This window comes from Siphateles boraxobius, unplaced genomic scaffold (genome assembly GCF_051911475.1).
Source record: "Siphateles boraxobius isolate OS27281-9 unplaced genomic scaffold, OSU_SipBor_1 18, whole genome shotgun sequence".
In the NCBI taxonomy this organism is placed as follows: Eukaryota; Metazoa; Chordata; class Actinopteri; order Cypriniformes; family Leuciscidae; genus Siphateles; species Siphateles boraxobius.
In genome coordinates, this window is record NW_027508788.1 from 4615121 (window position 1) to 4632847 (window position 17727).

At 37.7% G+C, this 17727-nt stretch overlaps 1 protein-coding gene across 3 annotated transcripts in view; it reads left to right on the plus strand.

The window, feature by feature from the left end:
- Positions 1–17727, plus strand: part of LOC143740854 (5-hydroxytryptamine receptor 4) — a 29784-nt gene that overhangs the window by 6200 nt on the left and 5857 nt on the right. The window contains exons 2-7 of one of the 3 annotated variants that reach the window (XM_077232951.1): positions 876–970; positions 1057–1188; positions 2185–2385; positions 3286–3439; positions 7197–7759; positions 11007–11341. In XM_077232951.1, the coding sequence (XP_077089066.1) occupies positions 942–970; positions 1057–1188; positions 2185–2385; positions 3286–3439; positions 7197–7759; positions 11007–11082 (1155 nt within the window). In that variant the 5' untranslated portion in view covers positions 876–941 and the 3' untranslated portion in view covers positions 11083–11341. Of the gene's footprint in view, positions 1–813; positions 971–1056; positions 1189–2184; positions 2386–3285; positions 3440–7196; positions 7760–11006; positions 11342–17727 lie in introns of those variants that run through there. The other 2 variants (XM_077232950.1, XM_077232949.1) reach the window with 2 other exon arrangements.

Below are 17727 nucleotides of genomic sequence, written 5' to 3' on the forward strand. Positions count from 1 at the left end.
CTTTTAGGGGTTCCACATATAAATTGCCTTCATATGTTAATTGTTAAATTGACTATTTTTTACACATACATATCAGGGACACAAATGGCACCTGTTTAGTAGAATGACCCTTTCACCCTCTCCTTTAAAAAAAGCATCATGTGTAAATCAGCTGTCCTCTCTGTGTATCTGTTCAGAATAGCCTATTTTGTTTGGTGTGTCTGAAACAGGGGTATTATAATCATGCGGCTCATTTAAAACTCACTTCATTTGAAACGAAAGCAACAGAACAGGAAAGAAGCGTCCGGGGTTTCTCTCTAATACCCACTTGAGCCTCCCAGCTGGGCAAATACAACACACACTTGCAGTGTTTACCCTGTGAGAGCTCTCTCCACTTCTGCTTGAGTTATGGCTGAAGCGCCACAAGCACAGGGTGCGATTTGGCCACTGTGGGTATTAACCCACATAAAAGAGTGAATTAACCCGATAAAGGAGTGCATGTGCTTTGTGTTGAAGTTTTCCTATCTTCAATATTTGATGTGTTTTGAGATTGAGAATCTAATAAGACTTACATTTTCCAGTTTTTGCCAAACCTTTTTTGTTTTATCCACAGCCCCATCAGTAATACGGAAGTACTCCTTTATCAACTTCAAACCAGAAATGTGTTTGTCAGCAGCAAAAACATCTATTAAGTCTATTAAGTGCAGGGAAAGTTATATTTAAAGGGGGTCATAGAGTCATTATGTCTCATATTCTCATGTTATATCCCAGAAGCCCGTTTCATATACAAAGGTGCTGATGGTTTATTCTCAATGCTCTCACTTTGAAGCTCATGCTGAAAGAATATGATTGAATCTGGGATGTGAGAACCCAAATCAGTTGTGTTTGTCCCACAGGAGTGGGACTGCTGTGTCGTGTGTGAACCAAACTCCATCTGACCACTTTCATACAGATGACCAGTGATGGCCACAGCATCAGACTCAGCGGACGAGTAAGAACCGATATTTTTTACTACAAAGATTAATAAAATGTTTATCTCTCATCAATGTATAATTATCGGCATATTTTTGTCTACAGTGCAGTGGATCCAGTTATGTCTAAACACACTTCAAGGATAATGCTGTCTGTCGTCCTGGTGACCATCATCATACTGACTGTGCTTGGTAATTTGCTTGTGATGGTGGCTCTCTGTAAAGACAGACAGCTAAGGTAATGGTGCTTCATATCTACATTTAAATTTACTTTGTCAATGTACATATTTGATGGTAAAAAAAAAGCTTAAAATGCAAGATATCTTAAAGTAAGCTGATTCCCTGAAATGTGGTTCTGTTTTCAAAACAGTGTGAACGGTCTTTTTTTTTATTTACCACAAAATATAATGGATTTATGTGGTAAATACATTTATCATTCAGTGTTGAAAGAACTGCAAAATCATTTATTAAATCCGTATTTTTGTCTTTCTTTCTAGTAAAACGGTCTTTAAAAACCTTAAAAGAAGGTGAATTTACTTGAGAAGCAAAACTGCACATGAAATAAGGATTTGTTTTCAGACAAACGATACATCTTGAATCTTGAAACCCCACTGTGCAGATAGTTTTTTCCTACAACCAGAAAACAAAGGGAAAGAAAATTAGAAAATAACCCTCATTTTGTTCTCTGAAAACAAACCTTTAAATCTTAGGTAGTTTGCTTCTCAAGTAAATCGATCTCATTTTAAAGATGCTTAGATATTTTATTTCTGCAAAGTGAGACATAAATGCAAAGAAAATTATGTATGCAATGAAATTTTCATATGAAATTATAGTTGACTCTTTTCACATCTAGGGTTCTCAGAAGTGCAAGTCATCATAGTTGGGTTATAGTTGGGTCACTTCTATAGTGATATAGAATTTTTGTGTTCCCCTTTTCTCTAATAACAAAAGATAAAATCCATGATGATAGCATTTCTACGACTCTACAGACGAGGAAAAAAATATTGAGAGACTTGATTACATTGGTCAAATCAGCTGTTGTATTAGAAACACTAGAAACTTTGAATATGATAATATAAAAAACTTCCATAAAAAAGCTCCATGATTATGATAAAGTATATCATTAAATTGCTTAAACATGAGTATTTTTCGACAAACTGTACAGACGCTATTTTGTACTGTGAACTAATGTCTATTAATCTAATTTTTTGTGTATCTACTGTTCTAAATATAGGAAGAAGAAGACCAACTTCTTCGTTGTATCCCTGGCTTTTGCAGACCTTCTAGTTGCCCTTGTTGTGATGCCCCTGGCAACCATAGAGTTGACCACGGGTCAGTGGAGTTACGGAGAAATGTTCTGCCTGGTCCGTACCTCACTGGACGTGCAGCTAACCAGTGTATCTATTCTGCATCTGTGCTGCATTGCACTAGACAGGTAAGTGCTGCTCATGAAGCTAATATAGTAACAAAAAATCACTATTGTCCTACACAAACAACTGCTTGTGTTGCCATGGCAATAACTAAATTTAGACACTTTTGGGATAGCAATTGTCGTTGCTAGATTTGATCATACATTTTTTCTCTTTAAAAAACATTTGTATTTTGATACAGTATTTACACACAATCATTTATTTTTTCTTTCTAAACTGCATTTTGGCATTTATAGGCTTTCTTATATAGGTCAAAGCCCTCTAATCTTGCGTCACCAAATTACAGTGTGCAACAATACACAGAGATGCTGTCCGGCCTGTATTGTGATGTCTAATTTATATTTTGTCCAGTTTCTAATTATAATGTGTCTTTGAGTAAACTGTACATTCAAAATTGTATGCACAAAAAAGAAACACATAATTGATGTCTTCACGCTAACTCCAAGGGGCTTGTCAGCGTGTCAGCTAATTATGTGTAATTTGCTGTGTTACGTTTGCAAATTTTCTCATGTTCACCCATTGGGAAGACTGCAGCACTCTTAACCCGAAAGAGAGCAGCTGTGATTTATGCAGCTCACCTTGTCCATATGGCAGTAACATGACTCATTCTTAGTTTCTTAAAGCCTCTCTCTTTCCCTCGAGCAACACATTCTGTTGATTTATCTCAGTTCTTTCTCCATCCGTTTATGATTCCCATGACTCATGATGTATTTGCCTCTGCGGTCTCCAGTAAGTGCATACTTTCTAGTTATAATTCACTGCATTAGCTTTTGAAGGCAAGATCGGCAGTATCATCAGGGTATATCAAAGTACAGTATATAGGGACGCAATGTTTACGAAAGACAGCGTACTGACAGCATCTATTGAATCATTCTTCAGATATTTGCAATTTCTGTCTTGGGCAGGTATTATGCGATTTGCTGTCAGCCTCTGGTCTACAATAACAAGATGACACCTGTAAGAGTCTCACTGATGCTGGTTGGATGCTGGGTCATCCCCTTTTTCATCTCTTTCCTTCCCATCATGCAAAGCTGGAATACTATTGGAATCGAGAGCTTTGTAAGTGAGGAGTAGTTTGGTTCATTCTTCTTGTTATGTAATTACTCTCTGCTAGATCTCTTTAGCTTGGATTATAAAACCTTTTTTTTTTAAAGAAATGGTACTTTCCAAAATAAAAATGTTACAAAAATGTGTAACAATTAAAAAAAATGAATGAGATTATTAATTTACTTTAGCTATTCTGTAGAAAAGGGTCTAAATGATGTCACTTCTTAGGCGTGACCATTTTAAAGAATGTTACGTTTTTGTAAACAGGACAAATTCCCATTATATTTTTGGTAATTATAGTAATAATTAAAAATATATATTACCACTATTAATTAGTAATAATTCAACAGATTACACTACTGTTCAAAAGTTTTTAGGTCAGTAATTTTTTTTTTGTTGAAGAAATTAATTATTTTATTTAGATAGGATGCATTAAATTAAGTAAACATGAAGGTGAAGACTTTTACATGGAAAAAAAACATATTTCAAATAAATGTTTTTGAACCTTATGAACCGTTTTTGGTAAATTACTCTAATAAAGTAATAATTACTAATTACATATTCGACAGTGTAATTAGACACCTGTAATCACTCTCTCTAAAAAATATTGCATTGTATCACTAATTATTCCAGATCAACCTCAGTCAGTTTATAAAATTGCATAATTTATTCTTGAACTGACCAAAGTATTTAAAGGGAGAAGGTTACATCATACATAAAACATACATTTTAAAATTAGATACATTTTGATGTTAAATCCACTACTGTTTTATATAGAAATGTTCTATTCAGTATTTAATGCACTAACATCAGAAGTAACTAAATTACAGAAAAATTAAGAGTAATCTATTACTTGACTTTTTCATGGGAAAAGTAATAAATTACAGCAATGAATTACTTGGTAATGAATTACACCCAAAACTGCTTATGAAGGATCATGTGACACTGAAGTAGTGTTGCTTTCGTCAACGAAAATTATGACTAAATATCGTCGTCAACGAACCTTTATCACGTGACGAAAACGAGACGAGACGCAGAGTAAATGCTGGTTATGTGACGATGACTATAACTAAATGTGTGCAATATTGTTGACAAATAAAAACGAGACTAAATGTGGTTTACAAAATAAAACCTATGTTAAAATGTCTCTTCGTTTTCGTTGACCAAAACGAGACGCTCGTTTACTTGCGTTATTATTATTATTATGCAGCATTTCTGTTTGTCACTTCAGGGGCTGCATCAGATCGCACTGCGCAGACGCAGGCGACTTCACATCCTCAAGCCCCACTCGCGGCATTATTTAGAAGATGCAGCTGCGTGTGTTACGCCTGTTTCACACATACTCCGTGTGTAGTGTTTATGCGGTGCGTGTTGCGGTGTGTATGAAGGAGCAGCACGTGCTATTGTGCTTTCACATGTGTTACGTTTGCAGTGCGCAACTGATCTACGGCTGTACACCAATCACAATATTTATTCTCTATTTTTTTATTTCAAATCAATATTTTCAGCCTACATCCATTATGTTGCGTTGTTGAGGTACTGTGTAGATCTCTGCTCTGCTGTTATGCATGCACTGCTCCTGGAGCGCATTGCCGGACCGCATCCGCGTGGGGTGTGAGCGCTAACGCCCGTTTCACACATACTCCGTGTGTAGTGCGTATGCGGTGCGTGTTGCGGTGCGTATGCGGTACAGGAGCAGCACACGCTATAGTGCTTTCACATATGCTGCGTTTGCAGTGCAGTGCGTAACTGATCCGCGGCTGTACCACAAACACATAGGCTACTCACTATTTTTATTTCAAATCCAGAAGTGCAGCAACTTTTATAAAAATAAAAAAAATTGTCAGCATTGCGATTCTCTTTGTATACAAACTTGAATGGACGTATGCACGTTTAAACACAATTTAAACAACATAGGCCTATAATTCCATGCATTACTTCTATACTGTATATTAAGTTGCTCAAGCAAGTGGTGAAATATTTAACCATGTAGCCTACTTATATTAAAATCGCAAACGTTTTAAATTAAAACTTAAAATTGACAAAAACAGCCGACTCTCATGCCTTTTCTTTTGCATTTAAATTTTAATACAATAAATCTTGAATGTCACAAAGAACTTGTTTCTCCACCTCCACGAATGTCGTTCTTTATGTCCTTGTTAAGGTAAATTGTAGTTTTCCTTGCTTAAAATCCCGGTCTTAAAGTAAAAAGATGAAAAGTAGTATTTAATTAAATACATTTATGGTGAGATTACTACATTTTATTGAATTAAATGCATTTATGGTGAAATTACTACATTTTCAGGTCAATCTGTGTTCATTTTGATCACGAACCGTGCGTTGTCCCTTTAATTCAGCGTTTGCAGCACAGCAAAAATAGACTCGGTGCTGAAACGATCGCTGCACTGCTGTATACGCACCGCAACTGGAACGGATCGACGGACTGCATCCGCGTGCAGTGTGAAAGCTCTAACCTGTTAACATGGGTACGGAAAAAAATACGCACCGCATACGCACTGCAAACCGAGTATGTGTGAAACGGGCGTAACGCGTGCGGTGATACGCACTGCAAACGAAGTATGTGTGAAACAGGCATTAGCATAAACGACAACAAACAAAGTTAAGTCTGAGTCTGACACAGAGAAAGGGATTCGTCTTTGGGAGAAAAATAAATGACATTTGGAAAAACTTTCATTTTCGTCTATATTAGGTAGGCTACTTATAGCTACTATATTAACTGGGTTAAATAGAATTGCATTACTAAAAAGAGACTAAAATAAAATTTTCATTGACTAAAACTAAAATATGTCTTTCGTCGACTAAAACTAGACTAAAATGTCATCAGTTTTCGTTGACTAAAACTAGACTAAAATGTCATCAGTTTTTGTCGACTAAAACTAGACTAGACTAAAAAGAGTATGAACGTGACTAAAACTAATAAAAACTAAAATGACAGCTTGACACAAAGACTAGACTAAAACTAAAATTAAAACAGGCTGCCAAAAACAACACTACACTGAATACTGGAGCAATGGTTTCTGAAAATTCAGCTTTGCCATCACAGGGACAAATTACCCTTTAAAATATAATAAAATAGAAAACAGTTATTTTTAATTGCAATAGTATTTCACAATATTACCGTTTTACTATATGTTTGATCAAATAAATGCAACCTTGGTGAGCATAAGATTCTTCTTTTAAAAACATTAAACAGTCTTGAGTTTTTGAATGGTAGTGTATGTGTAAACTTATTGTATATATGTTTTTGTATGATTTTATTTGTTGGATGTAGTTGATAAGGTCAAGACTACAAAATAAATCAGTATCGGTTATGATTACGGTTAATTTATTGTACTAGTCAATATTGTATATAGTATGCACTGGTTGATACTGGATATTCAATTGTGCCTGCTCATTTCTATTATATGCATGATGTAAATGACATTTTACAGTATCTAACACTCCCTTATAAGGTTATAGTCTTTAAAAATCCTTTTAACTGTAATCTTTAACAAATCCCCATACCTATGTGAATATCCATTTTTCATACAGTACATTATAATGTTGTGATGCTTAAATTCACATATAGCATTTAAAATGATTGATTTTAATCTTTAGTGTTTTGTTAAATGTATTCAGACAAAATATTATAGAATTGTTATTGTATGTTATTGACCATAATAACATGAAAATAATGATCAGTTATTGGTATCAGCCAGAGTTTTAATATCGATGCACACTTAATTGTTTTTTCATTTCAATTTCCCAGATTGAACAAAGAATATTCAACTCTTCCCGCAATTCAACTTGTGTGTTCATGGTGAACCGACCCTATGCCCTGGTGTGTTCAGCCGTGGCCTTCTATGTGCCTCTGGTGCTGATGGTTCTCGCCTATCAGCGAATCTACATCACCGCTATGGGTCACGCTCGGCGAATCGGATCTCTACATCGGGCCGGCTCGGCCCCTTCTTCGACTTACCCTAAACACGATCAACCAGGCTCCAGTCGCATTAAGAATGAAACCAAGGCGGCCAAGACGCTGGCTGTCATTATGGGCTGCTTCTGTCTGTGCTGGGCGCCCTTCTTCATTACCAACGTGGTGGATCCCTTCATTAATTATAGCGTGCCCTGGCAGATGTGGACCGCTTGGCTCTGGTTGGGTTACATCAACTCGGGCTTGAATCCGTTCCTGTATGCTTTTCTGAACCGGGCTTTTCGGAGAGCCTTCCTTAGGATCCTGTGCTGTGGGGTTGAGCGCTATGGCCGGCAGGGGGGCTTTAGTCCGAGCAGACAACACTCAGAGTCTGTCAAAGGAACCTCCATTTCTCTCAGGTACAGTTAGTCCCTCTTGAATACTCTGAGCTTTCAGAAATGAGTTCTGGGGAGAAAAGAGATGAATGTAGAATGTTGGTAAAGTGAGAGTTCTGGGTTGGACACCCATGCATCATTAAGGCCCTTTTCCTTTTTAATTTAGTTTAATCGTTTACACGAAACTGTTTTCAACTAAAAACCGAAAACTTTTTATGCTTTTTGGCCGTTCATTTTCACGACAATGACGTTTTGGAGGCCAAAAAACGCAAACTTTTGAAAACGTTTTTCAAAGTGCCTGAATTAGTGAAAATGATGACATCATGCACATGCGTATTATGTGTTCAGTCTATAGGAGCGTAGTGTTTCTTTACAAAGTGACATCGCTAACTACATAATTGGCCTGACAGCAGAATATAGCGTTTCTAATAGTTTTCGCAGATCCGTGTAAAAGGGTATCGCTTTGACAATGGAAAACGCAAAGGAAAAACATTTCCATTTTTAGTACATTGTTGTTGTGTAAACATACCCTTAGTTGTTTGCTAAAGGCCATGGAAATACACATACAATATACACCATTTAAATTACATTTTTAAAAGTTTCAGACTCGCCAAATACAGTAAAACAGTAATATTTTGAAGTATTATTACACTTTAAATTAACAATTTTCTATTTCAATATATTATATATAATATATTTTTCCTGAGATGGCAAAGCTGAATTTTCAGCATCATTACTCCAGTCTTTAGTGTCACAAGATCCTTCAGAAATCATTCTAATATGCTGATTTGCTGCTCAAAAAAACATTTATTATTATTGTCAATGTTGACAACAGTTGTGCTGCTTAGTATTTTTGTTGAAACAGTGACAATTTATTTGAGAATACTTTGATGAAGAGAAAGGAAAAAAGAACAGAATTTATTTGAAATAGAATGTTTTTGTAACAGTGTAATGTCTTTACTGTCACTTTTGATCACTTTTTGTTTTTTAATAATTATATATATTTTTGTTTTTGATGTTAACATGAAATCTATAGCAGGGGTCTTTCATGGGGCGCCCATTGCTAATTATTAATTATATTTTACTAATATTTTAATTTTTCAAAAGTTTTCATCATTTTGCTAAAAGATAATGTGCGATAAACAAAAATATAACATTAAGTTGAGCCAAAGTTGAGCTAAAATGTTTCATCGTCCCTCCCACAAAATGTATTAAGTAAAATTAAAATATTATGTGCCAATATTTCTCATCAATAATGATTACTTTAATGATTTTGCATTGTAAGTATCATAGCCTAAATCATAAAATGCAACCGTCAATTCTTTACAATATGTTTATCAAGTCCTTGGCCTGCAAAATGTTGAAGATGATAAAAATGTTAGGAATGATAATGTTAATGTAATCTTAGTCAGTGTGCATTATCATGAAAATGATTTTTATAAAACCCATTTAGAAACATGCTAATTCCATACAGCTTTTTACAAGACATTTAAAAATGACATAATCGGCTAGAACACGCTCAGTAACTTTAAAAGTGAAAAGCTGCGTTTAGCCACAAGATCTGGTAGAATATTCAGCAACAAGTCTTTCCACGTTTCCAGTTGTTTTTCTCCTAATGGTTTCAAACTGTTTTAAGCGGGCTCTGCCATTAAAAAGGCAATTTCCCACATACTTGTTATGCATAAGTATAGATGACATCATTGCAGCTCTTGATCAAAACAAAAGCACATGATGTGACTGTGGAATATTCATCGTTCTGAAAGTTTATGATCTGCGTAAAACAACACAGCCATTTTAAATACACCACTATTTATTTTCCCGTATTTTATTTGTGTGTGTTTTTCACACCAGGCAAATGAATTACATTGATGTTTTGACCTTTTTGATTTTTGAAGGCCAGTACTCTGAATGTCTACGCTCAGTGGTTCCGTCTCGTCCTTGCAAAATACTTCGTTTTATGCACCAATATAATGGGTGGATTCTTATGATTTGCTTTGTTACAATGATGTTTTGAGGAATTATTCACCATTTTATTACTTTTAAGTGGCTCTAGACAAATATTGATGTTTAGTTTGCATGAGTAGTCTCTTTTTTATTATTATTTTATGTGGTGCAAAGCCACTGCCCAGTGTCACAGGCACTAGCTCAGTCACCCTCGGCACTACACTTCCCAGTATCCTTCATGCTCACCACCTGCACACACTCCTCCATAGATATATACACTAGATGTCGCCTTTGGGGTTCTAAGTATGCGTCAAAACCGCCTCCATCTTGGAACAGGGGTCTTGTCATAGGAAGAAGCTAGGTAACGCTGAATTCATGGATGATGCCGGACTTTTGTGCTAAGTATGATGTTAACGAACGAAATCTAAAAACCAGACATTAACGGATTACATTTCACAAGAATGTGAAATTTTGTACATTTTTTAAAATTTCTCTGGACTCAAAGATAAACACATGTCTGACCATTGGAACGAACCAAAACAACTAGAAAATCGCATTCATGACGATTTATGGTTATTGTATTTCCATTAGACCTTGTCCTACATTGACGCTGATACATTAAAGAGGAGGGGCTCCCCTGTTCATTGATGACGGCTCTATTGACGCATTCATTCCAATGAACTGCCGTAGCCAAGGCGACATCTAGTGTATATATCAATGAGACTCCTCAATCACCTGCACCTGCAAGCAGTCAACCTCTTCACCATTGATGTCTGGTCTCGTCTACACATAAGGCTTGTTCAACTTCATGCAGCGCTGCACAGACCGATCTGCAACTGACTTGAAGTAGTACATGCTGGTTAGATATTTTATCTTACTTGAGACAGCGCCGATTCCACGTGACTGTATGCCATCAAAGTACCTTGAAAGCGGTTCGAGAGCAGCCGGCTGATTCATTCTGCCCAGCTTCTCCAGAGCGGCTGCACGACTCTGATGACGACACCGCTGTTCCATGATTGGCTGGATTCACAGCATGAAAAAGATCACATGAGTTTTGTGTTTATTCTAAAAACTTCAGTTCCACTAATACTTACAAAACTGTTTTTTATAACAGTAAAACCTCTTTTCATGTAGTTTCATGTTATATTGTGTCATTTTTATAAAAATAAAACTGATAAAAAACATTGTACAAACAGACGCTGTATTAAGCAATTGGCCTACATAAAGTATTGAATAAATCTGTTTATTTGAAAAATAATGCATTTTATTTTACTTCAGCGTCACTACAGGAAGCAGAAAGTGTCTGACTTCACGTCTCCATTTTCAGCTCCTCCCCGCCTGCAAGCGGCAACTCCTGCCGATCGGTTACATCCAGCCGCACCAGATGTCGAACACACCTATAGACACTCACCTGATCTACTCACCTGATTCACTCACGTGTGTTCGCCATCACATTGTTCCAGTCGCCAGTATCTGTCTTCAGTCTGCAACGACTCTCCTCCTCATCATCTGCTACCCGTTCAGTCATCTATAAAGACATCAAAAGTACCATTACTCATCCAGCTAAGTTAACTACAAACTATCTGACTGCAGTTATACTCAACATTGTCACTGTACTACTCGCGCTTCCTGTTCCAGCAAATAAACATCTGCATTCTGCTACTTACCTGTGTTGTCTTCTTCTTTATCTGTGACAGACGACCAGACCACTTTATACTGAGAACAATTATGAGTATTCTCTTTAACCCCGCTGATTGGCTGATCTCCCATTTCCAAGATGGCCGCCCGATCAAGGACTATGTAGAGGAGTTCCTCGAGCTTTCTCATCAGGTAACCTGGAACGATGACACCCTTAAGGTTGATGAAGACACAACCACGACTCAGCCACAGACACCCTTGTCCACTTCAGCCAAGATGGCCGCCACGCCCGAGTCTTATGCCAAGATGGCCGCCACACCCGAGGCTTCAGCCAAGATTGCCACCATTCCCATGAGATAAGTTCATCAGTCTGTTCCCGTGAGGGAAATTCCTGAGCCCGTTCCTGTCCCCGAGCTCAGCCCCAAAGCTTTATGCCCGGGGCCATAGTGGTCGAGCCTGACTTCCTTGGCAAGGTCACGAAGGCCGATCCGCCATGGCTTCCAGAACTGCCTGCACCGCCATGGGCCCTGGAGCTATCTGCACTGCCATGGCTTCCTGAACTACCTGCACTGCCATGGCTTCCAGAACTACCTGCACCGCCATGGGCTCTGGAGCAATCTGCACTGCCATGGCTTCCAGAACTACATGCACTGTCATGGCTTCCAGAACTACCTGCACCGCCATGGCTTCCAGAACTACCTGCACTGCCATGGCTTCCAAAACTACCTGCACCGCCATGGGCTCTGGAGCAATCTGCACTGCCATGGCTTCCTGAACTACCTGCACCGCCATGGGCCCTGGAGCAATCTGCACTGCCATGGCTTCCATAACTACCTGCACTGCCACGGACACTGGAGCAATCTGCACTGCCATGACTTCCTGAACTACCTGCACCGCCATGGCTTCCAGAACTACCTGCACCGCCATGGCTTCCAGAACTACCTGCACTGCCATGGGCCCTGGAGCAATCTGCACTGCCATGGCTTCCAGAACTACCTGCACCGCCATGGGCCCTGGAGCAATCTCCACTGCCATGGCTTCCTGAACTACCTGCACTGCCATGGGCCCTGGAGCAATCTGGACTGCCATGGCTTCATGAGCTGCCAGCGCCTACCTGGGTTGCTGGTGCCATTCTGGAGGTATCCCTATCACCTGACACCGCTCCAGGACGCCCATCCTACCACCCTGGATGGAATCCATTTTGAGCGAGGTTACGCTTTCCGGGAGGGGGAAGTATTGTCACAGTCACCAGCTCAGTCACCCTCAGCACTACACTTCCCAGTATCCTTCATGCTCACCACATGCACACAGTCCTCATTTACCTGGGCCTGCAAGCCGTCCCCCTTCCCTTGTTATCACTCATCAGCACTCCCTATATCAGCTGTCAATCTCCTCACCATTAATGTCTGGTCTAGTCTACACATAGACACTCACCTGATCTACTCAACTCACCTGATCTACCTGATCTACTCAATTCAACTTATCTACTCACCTTGTTCCATTCTCCAGTATCCATCTTCTGCCTGCAACGACTCTACTCCTCAACGTCTGCAACCCGTTCAGTCATCTGTAAAGACATCAAGTTTACTATTACTCATCCAGCTAAGTTAACTACAAACTAACTGACTGCAAATTCCTGCAAATAAACATCTGTATTCCGCCACTTACCTGTGTTGTCTCCTTCTGTATCTGTGACACCCAGTCATGTGGTGTTTTTTTAAAGTCTTTTAAGTCCTATTTTGCTGTACATTATTCAGGAAACAGTTTAATATTCACAATATTTAAATTCACTTAACTGTTTACATTTTGTAATATATTTACCAATAGTAATAATATTTCAATTGTATTTCCTGCATTTGCTGACAGAACTATATTTGCTAAGTCGCTGACACAGCTTACCCCGAGGCATCTGACACCTCACCCCACATCTGCCATTTTGGGGGTAAAAAGTTAATTTAATAATTTGTAGCTAATTTGATGTTAATTTAATAAATGCCATTAGCAAAATAAATTCAGCAACATGTTTATATATATATATATATATATATATATAGAGAGAGAGAGAGAGAGAGAGAGAGAGAGAGAGAGAGAGGGAGAGACATGGATGATTTTATGGTGACTTTTTTTTTTAATTTTCATTTTATCTGCCATTTCAGTCACATGATAACAAGTTTGCTAGATTGAGGATGCGTCTAAATATTATGTTTTAAGATTAATAAGGTCAGCAAAACACCACTAAAGAGAAGGTTTGATTTTAATATGGCCTGGTATATTTAGATAGTACATTTTGTTCAACTCTGTTTGATTTAAATTTTTGTTTTTTTCAAATGCTTGATCACCTAAAATAGTTAATTCCTGTTTTCCTGAGGCAGCATATGTCAAAAATTATCTAAGCGGATGTTTCTAAAGGAAAAATCCCCTCTGAAATTTAAAGTCCCGTTGATAATTATTATATCCAAATTAATAGTAAACATTGGGCTCGCTTAATTGCTTCAACATCCCTGCTTATTTCAGTGTTTTGTGTGCTATAACTATAAGGATTTAGAGTTACACTTATAGTCTTATTTGTGAGTGGCTGCTACAGAATCTGTCCTTGTTCAACATGAGCAAATATGGAGCGAGAAGTGAAGTGAGGTTTTTGTCTGAAAGCTACAGCCTTGATGCCCGCATGAAGTATTTTCATGCTGCATTTTTCCCACTTTATTCATTATCAGACTGATGATTGGCGATGCAGAAAAGGTGTCAGAAAACACAGATCTCTCTGCTTCTGTTTCCATAGAGACTTCTCTAATGGCCACCATCCAGCAAACCTTATCTGTCAATCACAGTCTTTCATTTTTTATTTATTTTTTATATTCTTCACATTTTTTCCTCAAACGTTTCGGAGGTATGTCTGGAATGTGACGTTCTCCCAAACGAGGAACATTTGGGCGGCTTAGCGCTATAGCCATGCGGTTCAAGTCTGCTCTCTACTCATGTGGAGGGCTTTGAGTTGAGCTTTCTGAATCCGCTCAGTAGCATTTGGACTCACGTTTCGCTCGATGTGACTGAAAAAACGTTGCCAAAAAGAAAAGAAAAAAAAAGCCAAAACTTTGGACCTTCGGCTCAGTCTGAACCAGGTGCCACAAAAGCTTGTGGGTTTCAAAGAAATAATAATGCAGGACTGTGTCCAAAACTTTTTCAGAAAGATATGTACATGTTAACGAGAAGTTTCAAGGTAAACTTCAAACTCTGAACCCAGCGTTCAGATTCAGCCAAGGTTAAATCAAATCCTCCATAAAGCCGTGAAACACAAAGCTAAGAAATAAAACCAAAACATATTAGAGAATGTTTTTTTGCTTCTCTTTAATTTAATAAGGAGTGTGATTCAGGAATAAGCGTTCTCTTGATATTTATTTTAATAGAGGCTGAGATGAAGGTGGTCACATGTTTTATGGTCCTAACTCAGATTAAGGACATTGTTGTTATTGCTATACCTATGAAAATGTCCCATTAGATTTTGGTCTGGTTAATGGCTCAAAAAATAGAAATTTAATTTGATGTGACCCTGCACCCTGACATCACTTTTATTCACAGATGGACAGACCTGTCTCAACACATTTTTTAGAACGCATCCACCCTGTGACTGCAGCAATTTTGAAGCCAACTCTGCAGAAAAGGCCTTAAATATTGAATAACTGTTCATTTCTGCCATTAAGATCTCAGACACTTGGAGTGGGTTAACAGGAGCAATGGGTTAATGTGTTTGATTGATTTTACAATGTACTTTACAAGCTTTTTCTGCATGCCGGAGCCGTTTTTATTTCAGATTTATTCCAGAAGTGGCAGTTTTAGCAACCAATATAAATAATGGTGGGCAAACCTCCATGTTTAAAAGAGGGCATTTATTTGTTATTATTACTAATTAGCTTGCAGTTTTAAATTAATTGATTTTATATAACAAATCATAAAATGTGCTGGAATATTGCTGGAATCGTGGATTGACTTTCATCACTGAGAATCTGTCTAAATTGTTAGACAGTCAAAAATATATTCTTTTCCTCACCCTAATGTCTTTCCAAAGTTTTCAGATTTTCAGAATTGTAATTTTTGGGTGAACTATCCCTTTAAAGATATCCAGCCTTAAAGACCACTTATTAATTTAATTGTTACTCTGAAAACTGTTAAATGAGCTGAGTTTGTAAAAATAATTAGATAATCACTGGTAGCTATAGGCAACAACCTGAAAATTTTATTTTTACCGTTTCTCTAGTGAAGTCTAAATGAGGTTCGGACTGAGCATTTGAGAAAGGTATCCACTATAATCCACTGCTAAAGATGATGTTTCCATGTTTGGTCAAAACTGCACCACTTTCCCTCTCAGCTGCACCAAATCCTTGTGTTTCAGGTTAATGTCAGGTCAGGCTATGAGCTGGTCATCAGACTAATGGATAGGGTCTTGCATGCATAACTATTTTAAATCATTTTCCCCATGGTTTTAAAAAATGTTGACAGGGAGTCACGCTGTTTTTTTAACGCTCTCTATTTCTGGCCCTGTCACTTTATTTCCAAGACATTTCACATTTTTTGTCTAATTTCTTCATTGTGAGCATTGATATGTTTTTATTTTAGATTTGAAAGTGCTGGGTTTAATTGCAGTTTGTACAGGGGCCCAGAGGTTTGTCTTCCTGGTATCCGTGCGAAAAAATCTTTGTTTGACATTTATGTTTTTCTTGTTTTAATGTCAAGGGCAGTCCAGAGGGTTTGTGTACCGCTGGTTTTGAACCTATAGATCCAAATTGTCAGGGATGATTATTTAAACATAAAAGTGCAAAAGATTTGGCCAGGCAGAATTTCAGTATGGCCTCTTTTGTAATTTTCAATGACAGTATTGAAAAAATGTAGTTTTGTATCATTTCTTTCCCATGCAGAATGTGCACGGATTACTCAATGCCTGATAGATTCTGAAATCCGTATCCTCTTATGATTGATTTGTTACAGATGTTAGGGATGTTTTTTAAATGATCATACTTCGATGTTATGTTTGATTTGGAAATCAAAATGAAGGTTTGTTTGGTTAGATATATCAGTATCACATTCCCTGGACCTTTCTCTTTTTTTGACCAGCCGTACTGCCTGTTTCATCTTTAGCAAAGTTCACAGTTAGAACAATGCGGTTTGCTGTGAAAGTAAACTTGTGTACTCAGTTTCAAGTCACACTTTGATTGGAATCATTATTATCCTATGCCAAAAAGATTATTAAAAACTAAAAACCATGAAATTACTTACAACGATGAGGAAGTACAGAAGAAAGAACCAGGGATAATGTTAAATGTGTGATTTATATGTCAGGCAGAGTTACAGACTAATTACTACATTCAGACTTAATTACTCTAAAAGGAGAAGGTTGAGTGATGTTACGGGATGTTCCTCTTCTCTGGCACTAATTGGTTTTTGCAGTTACTTATTGGATTTAATTCTCCTATATACGATTCCCAATCAATAGGCTATCTACAAATAATAGAGGATAGTGTTGCTTAATGTACAGTCAGCCGGTCATTATCACAAAATAAACCCTGCTGGGGTAATTAGGATGCAGAAGAGGAACGGAAGACATGAATTATTAGTTACGCTGAGAATAGTAAGGTTTGAATTTAGGTGCAGTCACATTAGCAAGTGAGCAAGAAAAGGACCATTGTTAATATGATGCACTGCTTACACAGAAGTCACTTTCAAACCAAATTCGTGTGACCAACTTGAACATCAGCTGTATCTGCTTGGGAACTTTTTTGCCCTCGTGCAAAACTCCCAGTTGTGCGAATTCCAATTGGAATGACTGGATTTCGCCCTTGAAATTAGCTGAGCAATGCTAAGGTGGATAGTGGCAAAACTTTGCTCAGTGCCGCTGGCAATGCTATAACACCTTCGCTTTGGGTTGTGTCTACAGCGCGTGTGTATGCGAGTGTGTATGGGGTGCTTAATGCATCGCTACACTATTAACAATGGACCTTCTTTGCCCCCAAAATTCTTCAGAAGTTTTGCTAAAGTGACTGCGGTATTAGAAGAGCAGAAATATCAGATGACCAATCAGAATTGAAAATTCCAGTGAGCCGCCTAAATATAAGTAGCCTATATTTTTCTCCACTTGTCTTTTATCTTATCTTTTCCACCCTCATCTTTCTTTTCTCTTCTTATCTGGGAATGTTGAAAGATTTTTGGATAGCTAGCTAAAGATAGAAACAAGAAGAGGACAGAGATCAGTCAAAGAAGAAAGCCTTGAGACAGACAGGCTGCTTTTTTTTTATTTATACAAAAGTTTTTACAAAGTTTTCAAAGCCTGGTAGGAATCTGTTTTGGCTATGGGGAGAATTATTGGACATTAGGAGTATAATAGCTCATAAAAGGGGAAACTCATCTGAACTGGATTACTG